This window comes from Perca fluviatilis, chromosome 21 (assembly GCF_010015445.1).
Source record: "Perca fluviatilis chromosome 21, GENO_Pfluv_1.0, whole genome shotgun sequence".
In the NCBI taxonomy this organism is placed as follows: Eukaryota; Metazoa; Chordata; class Actinopteri; order Perciformes; family Percidae; genus Perca; species Perca fluviatilis.
In genome coordinates, this window is record NC_053132.1 from 16733262 (window position 1) to 16750303 (window position 17042).

General features: G+C 38.1%; 1 protein-coding gene across 1 annotated transcript; it reads left to right on the forward strand.

Moving 5' to 3' along the window:
- Positions 1-1352: 1352 nt before the first annotated feature.
- On the forward strand, positions 1353-16882 carry LOC120550983 (integrin alpha-X-like). The gene is made up of 30 exons (XM_039788032.1): positions 1353-1540; positions 3065-3167; positions 3334-3431; positions 3967-4037; positions 4166-4280; positions 4926-5050; positions 5219-5361; positions 5980-6130; positions 6225-6375; positions 6595-6668; positions 6912-7029; positions 8771-8907; positions 9026-9172; positions 9267-9482; positions 10293-10426; positions 10665-10807; positions 10917-11071; positions 11209-11334; positions 11795-11868; positions 12720-12861; positions 12955-13053; positions 13140-13219; positions 13315-13401; positions 13507-13576; positions 13694-13792; positions 13960-14040; positions 14204-14314; positions 14518-14631; positions 14713-14823; positions 15868-16882. The coding sequence occupies exons 1-30, from the start codon at positions 1504-1506 to the stop codon at positions 15958-15960; spliced, it is 3405 nt and encodes a 1134-aa protein (XP_039643966.1). The 5' UTR covers positions 1353-1503; the 3' UTR covers positions 15961-16882.
- The last annotated feature ends 160 nt before the right edge of the window (positions 16883-17042 follow it).

A 17042-nucleotide genomic window follows, 5' to 3' on the forward strand; every position in this document is an offset into this window, starting at 1 on the left:
ACAGAGGCTGTGGGCTGAATGAGTTGACATGCAGAGTTGTGATAACGGACAACATTTGTTTTAGATGAAGTCAGGGTGTGAACTAAATGGGAACCGTATATAGTCAAATAATGACTATATACAATTTTTGCCATGCATTTCTATTTTTCTGTGGCTTAATCATCAGGCATCATGCATGAAATTAGGCTATTATTGATGTGTGATACATGCATGAATGTGATTAGTCACAATTTCACTGCTATTCTTAATACTAATTATCAAAGTGTATAGCACAATGCCAAAAATGTCACTCACTCCGCTTGTCTGCAGACTATACTGCTGCTTTATGCCGTATTGTGTCATACAGTACTGTGATGCAAGGTTTTGATATCACTGTGGAGGTTTTTGTGCTCATAAACTGATTATTTTATAGGCTTATCAGATATGCTGACATAAAGCAAATAGACCTACTTGCTCTAAGCTATGTATGCAACAGGCAAGCCAGACAACTGCTTGGGGCCCCAGGCCATTAGGGGACCCACAATGGCTGACAAACTTTACTCCATAGCAATGTCTCAAAATGAGGCAACCACAGTGAACAAAATCATACATGAATGGGGAATGATAAAGTCATCAGGTATTCAATATTTTTCCAACTCATAGTGCTTGCACAGTGTCAGAGATGGGATGAAACAGTGCAGAGGAAGTCGAGTAAAAAGGAGAAATGGACCTTTTTATTTTAAGGTTTTCCTTTCATGGCTTATTTTAACAGTGCTTCTGTGAGTGTTCATTAATCTTTGATAAAATTGTGTCCAACAATCTAACCAATGTGTATGCAATGTGATATTTAACTTCCTCTTTCCACGGATAATAAAAGAACCACGTTAATACCTCAAAGAAAGTAGGCAGTATGTACCTTAATACATATTACAGCTGAATGCCCAATATGCCTTCTTGCTGCTGTGGATACTGTTAGACATTTAGTGAACATGTTTAAGGTCTGATGAAAAACCAAATAAAACCCCCATCAGTGTCCAACATGAACTTTTTAGTACCATTTGTTTGCTAACGAGAGCTGCGGGTAGTTTTAAACTGTAGAGTGGTGTAGTGGATACTGATGCTAATTTGGATGCAAGGCTGATAAATAATGTTTAAGATAATAACAAAATCAAATCTTAATCTGGATGTTCTGAAAATAACCTTAAGAAGTGTATGGGTAAATATTTGTAGGTAGTCTTTGGAAATTTGTGCTCAAGTGATCGGATCCAAACTAAGCAATACCTATGCTTTGTGCAATCAAGTAACAACATAACAGTGTGCTCATATAAAACAGAAAGTGTTGCAACCCCTCCTACATCAGAGTTCCTCTAACTAAGCTGCCTTTGCTCAGAGCAGCCACCTCAGGGTTTCTGCATTTTGTTTTCGACAGCCTCTCTATAATTTCAGTGGTAAAAATAGTTAGGTCGCCAGAAAGCACAATAGTTTCCAAATAAACACACTAGTGCTTTGCATGGGAGCAGCACAATGGACTCGATAATTACTACAACAATATTATTGTCAGGTAAGACACATTTTTTCTTCCATTGTCTCATATTTATGTCAGCAGTGAAAATAGGATCCTGTTATTCCATTTAACGACTTTGGGGTGCAAGAATTGTTCAAAACAGCACAAAAGTGGGCGTGACCTTTTTTTGCTCGATCCAGAAAATCCAGGACACATATATTTTGTTTCTCGTTCTCAATGTTCAAGAACTTTAACTACTGTAAATACTAGTTCATTAGCCAAAAGCTGTCTGTGTAATTGAATGTGTAAGAGCCTAAATCATGATAAATCTCTCTTTGTATATCTGCATAGTATCTTGACAGGTCAACAGTCTTTACATTCTAAATTATTGTTATGTTTGAATTCAAATTGACCAGAAAAAAGCTGCAGCAGACATTACTCGCATCTTGATAGTTAACATGATCATGTTTGCTAAACCTACACAACCTTTGAGACCAGTGTGAGGTGTTGGTCCTGATATGTCTCTCTCATGATCTCAAACCCTTTTGCAACAGCTGAAACATTTTAAGGTACCCATTTGACAACACACGTCTCAACGGTTTACAAGCATTTTATTTTTGATTATTATCACATTAAGACTTGTACTCAGTATGAGGTAGGAGGGCAGTGACAGACTCCCTGCAGCCGCCTTAGTGATATTTTCTTCTATACTGGTGTTTTAGCTAACAATCAAGACTATCAGGCTCAACAGATCTATTAGAGGAAGCTAATGTCGGCAATGTGGTTTTCTCACATACTGTATTGTAACTATGAGGAACCATTCAGTCAAAGTGTTTGTATCACGTTGACCGTTTTTTCATAATCTTCATGTTATGACCAAAAAAGGCAAGAAAGGAAGACATTATTTGTGCAACATAAATTACTCACTGTCAGGAAATTCCACGTGAGGTAAATATAGAAGGAAGACTTCCTACATGTTTCCATCTAAAGTAGAAGTTAGTCTCACTATTTTTTTAAATATAAAAACAGTCTTGTTTCCTCTATTAAATAATGGAATAAATGCTACAGAGAATCTGAATCAAAAGAAATGTGGATAACTTGCTGAAAAATGGCATCTTCAATTTTTGAATTTTTTTTAAAAATGAATAATTGTTAAGGGCCTTCTTGTTCAGTTCACATGTCTTATAAATGTACTGAAAGCAGCACAATACATTTTCCTACTAAAACATATGCACATGCAGAATAATTTCAAAATCAATGTCATTGTCAAATTTATTTATATAGCACATTAAAACAACTGTGGATGACCAATGGGCTCTACAAGGTAAAATATCAAATACAAAAATGTAAAACGTAAAATATATCGTTACAAATAACATGAAACAACAAAACACATTAAAAGTAATTTGACGCCCAGACTCAGCTAGGACCAAAGGCTAGAGTAAAAAGGTGTGGCTTTAGCAGGGACTTAAAAGTGTGTATAGGATGCGCCTCTCGAATATTCCTTGTAAGGAAGAAAATCACATTAACATTCTGCACAAAGTGGCTTTAAATTGGGTTGTTTCTTCTTCCTTCCTGCAGTGTTACAAGCTGCACTTTGTTTTAATATCGATCCTGTGGCTTGGAATGTCCTGTCTGAACCTGCTGCAGGTTTTGGATACCAGGTGGTGCAGAGACCATCAGAGTGAGTCAAAGCATGGATGTCGTTCTATGAAAGCCAAATGTCTACTAGCATTTATGTGTCTCACACTAATAATGAATTAAACATGTAGCATTTTCATATAGAAAGAAATGCAGATTCATTTCGCTACACTGATCTTTCACATGATTGTTCGGTTGTGTTTCCTCAGCTTGCTGGTCAGCGCTCCTCTTTCACAGTTTTCAGAAAAAGGACGGGGGCAAATCTATACGTGCTCCACCACATCCTGCAGTAAACTATCAGTTCCATGTAAGCAACTTCTCATTTACAAACGTTTCATATAAACTATTAAATTAAAGTTAAATGATTAAAGCTAATTTAAAAGCAAGGATTCTGATTATTAAAAATTACAGGCATTAGCGGGTTGGTTATTGAGTCTTAAGAGCAGTTTTTCTTATGGGGGCCACCTGATAGATATGGTTTCTGGATAATTCTGAAAATGATACTTAAAAATGTTTTTGGTGTGTTGACTTAAGTGGCCAACAGTTTAAGGAAAATAAGTCTAAGTATTACTCTACTTGTTCCAGCCACAGTTCCTTTAGTTTTTGCATATTTTAGATTTCAATAATAGAATAAATGAATTGTTAAGGTGGAAATATTAAGTTTTGAATAAGGTTTAAAATACTTACCGTTAGAAAAGTATATAAAGTCACACGATAGTTGTAGTATGAACTGGCTAATGCTGCTAATAGTCAGACAACATAGGTTATATAAGGAAGTATTATACTAGTATCACAAAGTGTCCTGAATGAATTAACATGACTGATGAATGTTTTCAATGCAGTGCCAGACTTTGCAGTCAACGCGTCTCTCGGTTTGACAATGACAAGTGATCCCTCCACACAAAACACTTTGGTGAGCTGGTAAACTGAAAATATTCACAATTCACAGTGGGGGGAAAACCATCTTGCTGCGTTACATTTTACTAAAGCCCAGAAAAGATAGCAACATATTATTTATTAGTCAGAATTGTCTCTCTTCAGGCATGTGGTCCAACCATCCCAAAGGACTGCAAAAGTATCACCATGTACAGCGGGGTATGCTTGCAGATAGACAGATCTAACCGCATATCAAACCCTATGCCTTTTTCTAATAAAGGTAAAAATGGAATAATAAACACACACACACACACACACACACACACACACACACACAATCAACACAACTTGCATAGGATTAGTCTCCTTCCTGCCTGAGCACTGAAACAAGCAGATATAGAGTAGCTACCCATACAGCATCTTGTCTAAATCTTTTCTTCAAAAAGAAGAGAAGACATGTCTTAAGTAATTTAAAGAGGCAAATACTGAGACTGAAAAAAAACAATGAACTCATATACTACAGGTTGAGTTTATTTGAAACCAGATCTTTGACATGCATAACAATGAAAATAATAACTACCACAATCTATTTTCCTGTAGGATTATTAATTGTGAATAAAGAATTGGTTTCAAACACAATGCACACGTCACTTGATCAGCTTGCACCTCTTATAAATATATAATTATTAATGCAACTACCGGTAATAATACTAAGTGTTGGATTTGTAAATTCACTCAGATGATGCAGGTAAACTGAAAGGGTGCAAGGGGACATTAAAAGGAAATTTTATGTTGTAGTAATTTTTGTAAATTTATTAAAAAATACAGAATCTGCATTTTGTTTGCTGCATTTATGTTATGCGTAGGCTACAGTGTGAAAAAAATGTTTTAACTAACTTGTACGTTACTTAAAAATCTCTGACAGAGTGCCGATCAGCTGACATAGCATTTCTGTTGGATGGTTCTGGCAGCGTAGCCAGCGAGGATTTTCAAGCAATGAAGACTTTTGTGAAAAAGATGGTCGGCTCACTCCTGCCTCTAGACGCAAAGGTAATGTTATGTTTACACTGCCAGTTTGACCGTAACACACACTCTGAGAACTCATTTGTGGTGCGGTGTTAAATAAAATGGATAGATCTACAGAAATTTGACAGTTACATTTTTAATGTTCAAATTAACAGTTAATGGCCTTCATTTTTCTTTTTCCTATTTTTACAGTTTGCTGTTGTCCAGTTCTCCTCCCGTACCCAAGTCCATTTTCACTTCAATGATTTTTTCTCTGCATCATGGGAAGCTAAAGTTGATGGCATTTCGCAACTAACTGGAGGAACTAAGACAGCTGCAGCCATCAAATTTGTAGTGTAAGTGCCCACATCATGTCGACTTTCCCATTTGCAAAGGAAGATCTTAGAACTTTATTTAAGTTAGATGCTAAAATGTATTAAATCTATCAAAGCATGGCTAGGTGATAGTAGTTTGAATTTAAATAATGTCTATATTGTTCTCATGATAATTTTTTGTGCACATTTCATAGCAGCTATGTGAAGAAACTATGTGACTTTTACAAATTTTAGTAGCAGTATCAACAGGGACAGTGGGGTAGACACAGCATGCTACTCTTTTGTGAGCATTTGGCTTGTGTTGTTCTGTATTCCAGTAAGGGCCCTTAACTAAATGTAGCTTCCCTTTGCTTAAATTTCATTCAGGACCACGGCCAGCCTTTCTTTTTTCTGTATGGGGCGACAAACAAAATGTGGACCTGCTCATAAAAAATTGCTCCATAGCGCAACTAGCTGTCTTAAACACTTAACACTTTATTTTACCAGAGTGATGCCACAGTAATAACAGACACAGAAAATAACTGTCCCAGCATCCTGATATTTTAGTTTTTTTAAACAGACATGTAATTAATGATATGATAGCTTAGTACAAAATGCATTGCAAAAAGGTGTATTGAAATTGCATCTTTCTTTTGACAGCGAAAATATTTTCATACCAGCACAAGGTTCCAGGTCAAATGTGAAGAAGGTCTTGATAGTCATTACCGATGGAGAATCTACCGACCCGGTTCAATTGCCATCTGCTGTAGACCTAGCTGAGAAGCAAAACATTGTTCGATTTGCTATTGGAGTAAGTTCTTTAGTTCCACTCAGTAAATGTGAGCAGCTAATTAATTCTGTAGCCCAACACAACACCTCAACACACTTGTTTTAAACATCTCTAGGTGGGGCTCGCATTCATTAAAGAGAAAGCAAAAAACGAACTGAACACCATTGCATCGATTCCCAAAGAAAGCCAAGTGTTTCAAGTGGAGAACTTCAACGCACTTGAAAAAATAAGGGCGAGCTTGCAGGCCAAGCTCTTTGCTATTGAAGGTATAGTTATCTATGGTTTCAAAAAATGATTTTTGGCAAATATGTCTTAAAATGTCAACCTGCATACAATTTCAGTCTCATGCATGAACCTTATATAAATCAGTATTTGATTTTTATTCACTATGCTCTTTGTAACTCCACTGTAGAAAAGATTGGGATGTGGCCATTGTATCATGCTGCATTGAGAGATTATTGTGCTCATTCATGTTGCTGTTACAGGATCGCAAACAAGTGGAGAGTCACTGAAAATGGAAATGGCTCAAGAGGGATTCAGTGCAGTATATACGCCTGAGGTAATAAAAAATCTGAAAGAAATTCACTGGACAATGCAAACAGATACACACATGTTGATAAAAAGCAGATAGACTTTTTTTATGTATGTAAAACTTCAGCATTTTCTTTGGACAATGTTTTTGTGACACATTTATTTACTTTCTTGTTTTCTTTTTTACTTTCATCAATATGTTTAGGATTTAGTGGAAATGTGTAACAAAATAAATATGGAAAGCCTGTTCAATTAAACATTTGGTTTTTAGGGAATTCAGATGGGCATTGTCGGTGCTAATGAGTGGAGGGGAGGCTACCTGCCATTTACAAGTAGAGGCCAAAGCCTGCCACCCTTTGAGCTCACTATAGATGCTGACAGTTATCTGGGTAAGAAAGTAAATACAAAATGACAAAATACCTGCACTACTTCATTGCAATATTTTCTCCTCTCTCTGAATTTTTAAGTTATATATTGTTTATTATAGCCTATAGCAAATATTTTATTTTGTTTATGTGTCGAGGTCAGTTTGGAAATCATGTTTTTACAAATGTCTTAAGGGAAGATGAATGAATACTAGACTTAAGTATTATGGATAATCTCAAATTCGAGAAAATTCTGAACTAGAAATTTTAGACATTTTCTAGTTTAAAGAATAAAATGTTAATCTGTACTGGTAACCTTTCTTGATTAAAAAAAAAACATTTTCTGAAATATGTAACGTTCATATTTGTTCCCTGCAGAGGTAATAGTAATACCTAATGCTGGCCCCACATTGGAGGATAATTTTGGAAATGTTGGGTCCGATGCGTTGTTACTGACTTAAGCCCGAGACACACCAAGCCGATAATCGGCCGTTGGGCAGTCTGCCGAGGTCAGTGACTCTAATCTGTTCGGTGTGTCCCGTGCCGTCGTCTGTCTGAGGGCCTGTCGGCGTTCATTTTGGCCGACCTGACATGTTCAGTCGGAGGCAGGGCAGTCGGGACTTACTCGGAAATGGAGAGCGAAATGAGCCTGACTAGAGTCTCTCAAAATCTGACGAAAATCTTTTAAACTGACCTTTGTTGAGCTGAAATGAAGACAGCATTCAGCAACTGCATGGCCTATTTCTTGCTTAAAATGTTTTCAGAAACATGTTTCAGTGAATTATTTTAGTACAATATGAGATCGTATTCAGAACGAGCCGCCATGACAGTCTGGCTTTGAATTTACGGAGAAAACAAACCCATGTGACGCGTTCGTCCAATCAGCTGCCGGTTAAAATTTTTTGGGCAACAATACAGATTAGCGCCGCCTGCTGTTATGGAGACGTATTACGTCTCGTCTCTTTGGTGTGTTCTGAGGCACTTTTTGGACCAACACGGGGAGACTGATCAGTCCGACTGGCTTTTCTGCCGAGGGTCAGCCGTCTGGTTGGTGTGTAACGGCTATTAGGCTAATCAGTCTCCCCGATTTTGAAATCGGTAGTGTGAAAGTAACAGCGAAGGTTCATTGAGCAGAAACCTCACAGAGATATGACGAGACAGTACCGCTGCCATTAAACGCTGACTGTGGCAACATGCAATATCGTTGACGAAAAAGACAACACTAAAATATAGTTGAAAAAAAACCTTTTATTTGCATTGCCTTCCACCTTTTCTTTCTGGCCCCTCTGTCTCTCTCTCTCTCCGTGCACACACTCTCACATTCCGGTGCTGACTGACTGCGTCTCTGTAAGTCAAATGTGAGTCCATCTTTGTACTCGGTCCTGTTCTGGTGGTTGATTAATGCAGCTTTTTGATTGGCTCTCATAACTGGCCGGATGGGTAGCGCTGCCATGAGTCCACGAGGCATCTTTCTGATTACTCCACATTTTAATTGTAATATTTTGTGAGAAAATTCTGAATCTACAACATTCTCTGTCAGGTAAATGTAGTAGTACAATATCTTCCTCTGATGTAGAAGTACTCTGTAAGTCAGTAGTAGGCTATACAGTGGAGTTGCATATTAAGTGGTTTGGGGTCCTTCTGTAAGTCTTTTGGGGGCGTAATGGTTCTGTAGAAAGGCTACTGTACTAGTAACAATAATATGCAAGAATAGACAGTTTGCTTAAAGTTGGCCAGACTTTTAACTGATGGGTTTTAATCCTAGGTTACTCCATGGCAGTCGCTTATACGCCTCAAGGCCCATTGACAATTATTGGTGCTCCAAGATATCAACACCGAGGAGCTGTGATGGTAGTTTTTCGAAACGTGAATCAGAAAAAGATTGATCCCTTTCCATGGCAGGTGCGTGCTTACTTTTAAGAGGGACTGGCAGTCCTGACAGTCATTGTGAAGCATTTTTTAAAGTGTCCTTCTTTTCTGTAGGATAATTATTTTAATTGATTATTTTTTGCTTTCACAGTTTCAGAGCGGTGAATATTTTGGGGCTGTTGTTTGTGCGATGGATGTGGATCGTGACAGCTACACTGACCTGATCCTCATATCTGCCCCAATGTTTATCGACACTGACAGAGAGGGAAGAGTTTACGTTTGCAGCTTAAGTCGTTTGGTAAATGACAGTTTTATCTGGTGTCATTAAATAAATCAGTTTTTTTTTTTATCGACCGTGCAATCATTACCTCTCATCCTTCTATTTTCACCAGAATGTTGTGTGTCAATTAGAATATTCTCCATCAGTACTAAGAGGGGATGCGTCTGACAAAGGAAGGTTTGGGTCTTCTCTTGCTGTGCTGCCTGATCTGAATACAGACGGTCTCAGTGACCTGGCGGTTGGAGCGCCTTTGGAGAATGACGGCCAAGGCAGCATCTACATATTTCACGGCGAAGGAGGAGGAAGAATCAATCTTGCTTACTCTCAGGTGAGCAAGACCACATTTAGATTGAATAGATCCTGTAGCCTAGGTCTTTTTCTGGTGCTGTATTGCCCACAGCAGATTACTGAGTTAACGTTACAGAGAGGTCATAGTTGCGATGAATATTTAGCTTAGCCAGAAAACCATTCATTCACAATAAGGAAATAAGTTCCAGATGTATCGTTGCATTTCAAGTGTTGCATACAGTAACACAGCCTACTTCGATGTATCGTGAGCTTAACCCGGCTAACATTATCACTGTCACTGTGTCACGTGCCAAAGCATTAAGAGTTTGTTGTAGCAGCCGACATAATAACAACTTAGATTTATATCTGTCTCCTTCCGTTGAAAGCCCGACCGAGATTGAATCAGGTTTTCCCTTTTAGCTTAGAGTTGTTCTTCGTTTCATTTCCTTTTTTTCTGTGATGGCCCTGCCCCAGTATCAGCCATAAACAGATAACTTCTAAAATAAAAATGTAAATACAATTAAGCCTATATAAAGATATCTCCTGCTACCTTTTTCCTGGCTGGATACAATAACACAGGCTTTTCTGGTGTTACGTCGCAATCTGTGACCCATCAGAATGTGTTACTGTAGAGCCGGTCTACTTGCCGTAAATAATTTTCTGACAAAATCAGACAGGCAAAGGCATTAATACTACTAAAACAATATAAAAATAGCGACCTTTTAAGTCTTGTTTGCTGTTACAGGTAATGTATGATCATCAGATTTAAAAAAGACACAGGTTTAGAAACATTAAAATGTTACATATAGTTACTTTGATTTGATTAATTGAAATGTTTTTATTTACATAGAGAATTGCTGGCTCGGAAGTCCGGTCAGGACTAAAGTTCTTCGGCATGTCGATCAGTCAGTCGTCTTTTGACCATAGTAGGGACAATCTGCCCGACTTAGCGGTTGGTTCAAAGGGCGCAGTTGTCCTACTCAGGTAAGTCCAAGATACTCATCTGTCATACATATTACTCTCAAGTGTAATTCTAATTCTATCACACTTTAGCTTTGCAATGTGTGCAGACCAGTCATTTAGTCTCTTTGTAAAAATTAAGGACAGAACTCTTGACAAATAATGCATATCAGGCAGCTAAAATACTGTATAACCTTTCTGCTTTCTGCTGGATTACTGATCACAAAGCCAAGAATTATTTTCCTGCTCTGTCCATTTTCAGATCAAAGCCTATAGTAATGGTAGAAGCTACGGTGTCATTCAGCCCAAACCAAATTTCTACTCAAAACTCAGACTGTTCAAAACCTTTGGAGACCACAGCTGATATCTGCTTTACCATGACCAGACACTCCAACGTGGACCAAGGTACCTGATACTCACTGTCCATGCATTTAAATAGGCTACTTGTAGGTGTGTGTGTGTGTGTGTGTGTGTGTGTGTGTACATGAGTAACCTCTTAATGAATCTGTTCCAGCTCAAGCAACGATTAACTATACATTAACTCTGGATGCCAACCGCAAAATCCAAAACAGCCGAGCTTACATTGTTGTGAAACAACGAGAGGTGACTGACACTGTCAGTCTTGACTTACAGAAGCCTAAATGCGCCACGGTGAAATTCTTTGTTGAGGTGAGCTGTTAGACATTTATTGGAAAACCAGCGCCTCTGTCATACTGACAGATCCGATGTTTGATGCCCATGTTGTGTTAAAGAGTCCAACCCTCGCAACTTTGATGACTAGCATTTCACAATCCTTCTTGTTGCAGGCCTGTCCAGAAGATGCTCTCAATGTACTTTCCAATGCACTCAGATTCACCTTTGACGGCTTGCCTTCCGCCCAAAATCTCCGTCCGAGTCTAGCCCTGCAGGCACAGACAACAAGCTTTCATCCTGTAAGTAATCTCTAATGACCTACAAAGAACTTGCTAACACGTCTTACAAATGACCTTAGTTGTCTGTCCAAATATTAGCGAACAACAAAGAGTAGTTGTTCAGCTTCACTTTTTGTGAATTTAGTTCAAGGTTTCCACACAATATACAATTGTAATTTAATTTATTTGTAAGAGTATAAGCAGTCAGACTTTTAACTGCCTTGTCTAGTCTTTCTGAACAAATATGGCTTATTGTATAAGGGCGGTGATGGCGCAGTGGATATGACACATGCCTTTGGTGCGGGAGATCTGGGTTCAATTCCCACTGCGATATATCAACCAATGTGTCCCCTGAGCAAGACACTTAACCCCTAGTTGCTCCAGATGCGTGTGGCCTCTGGCGTATTTAGCAATTGTAAGTCGCTTTGGATAAAAGCGTCAGCTAAATGACATGGAATGTAACGTATACTCTCTTCCACAGTTAGGGTTCGAAATCAACTGCGGCACGGACAACAATTGTGTAGATAACCTGAAAGTGGATTTCAACTTTACCAGGTGAGTTACTAAAGTGAAGCCTAACTTAGGTGTGTGGTCACTGAGTTTACACACTCTAACTGCATGGTCTTTGACTTCTATTCTTTCAGTCTGGGGCTTCAGCACAGGACAGCAAAAGGCACAGATATTTTAGATATGCCTATTTTGGGGTAAAATCTTATAGTATATGGTGTACATTAATGAACTCTTGGATGGCACCGTCACACGTATAGGGCCATGGTTCTAGGCATGGCAATGCCGGTCTGTCCAGTCAGTCGGTCCATCACTTTGGTCCAGACTGAAATCTAAACAACTATTACATGGATTGCCGTGGAAATTTGCTAAATATATTTATAATGTCCAGAGGATTAATCTTTATGACTTTAGTGTTCCTCTGACTTTTCATCTATCACCATCAACAGGTCAAAGTTTTCTTTTGAAATATCTCAACATCTTCACCAGTACTATATGGATTGGCACCCGGTTTTGTACCAATGTTTCCAGATGATGTAACTCAGACTCTAGACACTGTCTCTTTAGCACCACCTTGTGGCTTTTATTTGAAATGCATTACATACAGGCAGAATTGTAATCACTTATGTAATCCCATTACTTTTCGTAATTTTTTTTTCCTGTACTTTTATGAGCAAATAATTGCAAAAGGGATGGCATTTCCATCAGCCTCAGCTGCTCTACAGTATGTATTTTGCGCTATAAAGCACATTTTAGTGTGTTAACACTTTAAATCAAAGAGCTTAAGCTAAAGATGGCATAAATGCTGACGTTAGCATTAAGCTAAGCCTTAGCCTTACAGCTGGCTGTAGACTATTTTTCCTATACCTTCACTTTTCTTTTTCCTCATAATCTGTCAGATCCTCAGAGGTTAAAGTGGGCATTGATGAACTGTTGGATGTCACCGTCTCAGTGGAGAACAGCGAGGAAAATTCCTACAACAGTCATGTCATTCTCACATACCCAGTCGGCCTCTCCTTTAGGAAGTTTACAATTCTGCAGGTAAGGCATCAGGATCAAGTCTGCTTCAGTTAACATCTGGCCAGCTGCTCTCTTGGGTCACATTCATATTTTTTTCATTTGTCTTAAATAAAGGGAAGAATTGAGTGCAACTCCTTGGACAGTGAAGATGGCTTAACACGAGGAAAGACAGACTGCACTGTTGACAAGCCTATTTTAAAGAGCAACGCTAAGGTTTGTTTTTTGTATTGAAGGATCTTTTCTCACTGCTGCAGCGACAGAAGAAGCAATCTGATCTCTCTCTGTTCATGTCATTTTAGGCTTTCTTCATTGTCTCCTATGGGATCCAAACCAATAGTAAACTTGACAGGAAGATTTATGTCACTGCAAATGCTACCAGGTACTGCTCAGCTGCCTGCATAATAAGCACAACAATATGCATGTGTGCAATTTGTCCTATAACCATTTGTGCAAATGATTTCACCTCTCCTTTAGTGGGAATCAGGAGCATTCTAGCTTAAGCATACTCTACAAAAAGAGAGAAATTGATGTGAAGTACAGCATTTTTGCCACAATTGAAAGGTTTGTATATTTTTTAAACAAAAGAAACAACATAAAAAGTAAAAATATTTTTAAGCTGGCATTAACTTACCTAATATTCATCAAATGTTTAATATCTCTGTTTAGTTCCCTCAGCTACAGCAATTTCTCTTTCGGAAAGAATAATTTGCAGAAACCATTTCAACAATCAATTGTGGTAAAATATAGTATATACTATTTTATATTATTCATTGTTCATTAACTTCACTTTAATGTTCATTATGTCTGTATAACACGTCCCACCTTTTTCTATTCTCCTCTTCTCTTACTGTAGGTTACAAATGATATCAGAGAACTATATTTCACTGTGGTGATAAAGGTGCCAGTGAAGCTCGGTGATAAAGATATCTGGGTGGATTCAAGCAGTTTACAGGTCAAATATTTGGAAACTTGTGTCGTAACTGAACCACAAAATTGTATTAAATAAATCTGTTTTTATGCAACTACAGCCTCTGGGATAGAAAGATGAATGGATGGCTGTGGTTATACAAAACCACATCTGGTTCTCTGGTAAACTGACATGAATTGGCTCCATTTCAGATCCCAGACTGCCAAATAGACAAAGATGAAGAACCTAAACAAACAGATTTTGTTGCTACGGTACAGAAAAATAAGTTAGTGGTAAGTATGCCTTTACCATCTACAAGTAATTACGAAGCTCATTTAGAGGGGTACGCACACACTCAGAACTGGAGTTACATCTATGTAACTAGTATTTTTTCATCCCCACTGGAGTCTGCAGGCCTGATGACAGATTCCTCTGCTTACTTTGATTCACCAACAGGACTGCTCTGTAGCCAGGTGCAGAGTGTTCAAGTGCAGTAGGTTCATGGGAAGACTGGAGAATAAAAAATACCAAATCTCTGCCAACATCAGTTCTGGATGGATAGAGCAGGTAATCAATGTATAACACTGAAAAAACTGACGTTTTATGCACATTTTATTGTAAATGATGCATTTGGAAGTATTTTCATTACAACTGGTCCTGACTATACTGTAGTAAAATATCTCCCCAAACAATGATTATCTAATGAAATTTAACAACACTAAAGATCAAATCAACACGCTCACCCCACTTCTCATTTTCCCCTCACACAGATTGGACTTCGTTCTGCCAAATTCCTCTTGACCAGCACAGCCAGTCTGGAGTATGACATTACCAAGTACATCTTCTTTTCAACAGGGTCTAATAACAACCCACCGGTTCGCAAGGTAATTACACGTTATCTTTTACATCTTTCTGTTTGAGAAGAGCTTGAAATTGGATCCACATTCCAAAATGTCACCTCTCAGATTGAAGCAGAGGTCGAAGTGTATACCGAACCCGACTTCACCAAAGAGATTGTCGGAGGATCCCTGGGAGGGTTAGCTCTACTGGCTTTACTCACCGCTGGCCTGTACAAGGTGAGACACTGAACACTGTTTCCATTTATTATACAGCTTCATGGAGGCAGTTAAGCTATTTTGATGGGGTGGTATTGTACGCCCATATAAGCAAAAATATATACAGTGCCTTGCGAAAGTATTCGGCCCCCTTGAACTTTGACCTTTTGCCACATTTCAGGCCTCAAACATAAAGATATAAAACTGTAATTTTTTGTGAAGAATCAACAAGTGGGACACAATCATGAAGTGGAACGAAATTTATTGGATATTTCAAACCTTTTAAACAAATAAAAAAACTGAAATATTGGGCGTGCAAAATTATTCAGCCCCCTTAAGTTAATACTTTGTAGCGCCACCTTTTGCTGCGATTACAGCTGTAAGTCGCTTGGGGTATGTCTCTATCAGTTTTGCACATAGAGAGACTGACATTTTTGCCCATTCCACCTTGCCAAACAGCTCGAGCTCAGTGAGGTTGGATGGAGAGCGTTTGTGAACAGCAGTTTTCAGTTCTTTCCACAGATTCTCGATTGGATTCAGGTCTGGACTTTGACTTGGCCATTCTAACACCTATATATGTTAATTTGTGAACCATTCCATTGTAGATTTTGCTTTAGGTTTTGGATCATTGTCTTGTTGGAAGACAAATCTCCGTCCCAGTCTCAGGTCTTTTGCAGACTCCATCAGGTTTTCTTCCAGAATGGTCCTGTATTTGGCTCCATCCATCTTCCCATCAATTTTAACCATCTTCCCTGTCTCTGCTGAAGAAAAGCAGGCCCAAACCATGATGCTGCCACCACCATGTTTGACAGTGGGGATGGTGTGTTCACGGTGATGAGCTGTGTTGCTTTTACGCCAAACATAACGTTTTGCATTGTTGCCAAAAAGTTACAGTTTTATATCTTTATGTTTGAGGCCTGAAATGTGGCAAACGGTCGAAACGTTCAAGGGGGCCGAATACTTTCGCAAGGCACTGTAAATACATTGTTTATTCTATCATCTGGTTTGGTTCTTTTCAATCATTTATAATGCATGTTTTTAACTTTCTTTGTTTTGTACTCTTAGGCTGGATTTTTCAAGAGTAAATACAAGGAGATGATTAACAATGATGAAGCAAATCCAGGGGTTGATGGAGATGCACCCGCCCCAGAAGAATAAATGTAAAATCAGTAGACGTCCCCCAGCCCCCTGGCTGTTTCCAGATAACCTGCAGATGATTGCAGCTGAGCTGTTCTACTTCATCTGTACCATTACTCAGAGTTTTAAACTTTTTATAACATTTAGCTATTTTCCGGAATGTGCATGATTTATATGGAAGAAGACCACTTTAGATTAATTTATCTAGAAAGCGTATGTGTCTGAAATCACTTCCTCGCTCACTCATTCACTATATCCTATAACAGAGGTTCCTAACCAGGTGGTCGGAACCACAACAAGGGGTCACAAGATGATTTCCTGATATTACTAAATAAATACTGGGCCCGTAAATTATTAAAATTAAAGTCTGAGCAGGGGAAATCTCAGACATGCACCCTGGAACAAAGGACCACAAATAAGTAAATAAGTAAAACCCCTTAGATTATAGTACATATTAGTAAAACCCCTTAGATTATAGACCCTGAATAAGTGACTTAATGGAATCCAGTAAATTGACATTTTGGGGCACTAGAGTATACATTTCACAACAAATGTTTGCCAATTGGGGCACTTAAATAAAAAAAGTGGATGATTTGCACTATATAGTACGGAGAGTTACTTTGGACACAGACCATGTGGTGTAATGTGACATTTTTGTAACCCAAATTTGGAACTAAACAGTCCATTGTTGGTCTACAATGAAACATTCCTGCTTTTATATTTCTGCAAGCTTTGCATTTAGAATTTGTTGTATGGTGAAAAAAAAGTATGATCAGCTGGATTCTGGTTTTCATCATATATTGTACTGTAAAAGTTGTAACTGCAATATTGATATAAGTATTCAAAATTCATGTAGAGACATTTATTTTAAACTTTATCAATATTTATTATATATATGTGATTAAAATTACTTTTCATTTCTCTAACAATTTGAGAAAATGTACCTCATCCTATTTTTTTATGTAGAAAGACAACAGAGGTAAAAGGACATAGAAAAAAAACATAGAAGTTGTCCTTCATTTAACTGGATTTAGTGAAACACACAAAAGACGCATCCCAATAATATCCACTTATAGAAAAAAAATCATACTATAGTAAAATAC

Excerpts from the sequence above, each read along its gene's own strand:
- LOC120550983 (XM_039788032.1), top strand. The coding sequence starts at position 1,504 with ATGGACTCGATAATTACTACAACAATATTATTGTCAG. Across the intron at positions 9,173-9,266 it reads TTTGCAGCTTAAGTCGTTTG|AATGTTGTGTGTCAATTAGA; the intron begins GTAAATGACAGT and ends TATTTTCACCAG. Across the intron at positions 13,220-13,314 it reads GTCACTGCAAATGCTACCAG|TGGGAATCAGGAGCATTCTA; the intron begins GTACTGCTCAGC and ends CCTCTCCTTTAG.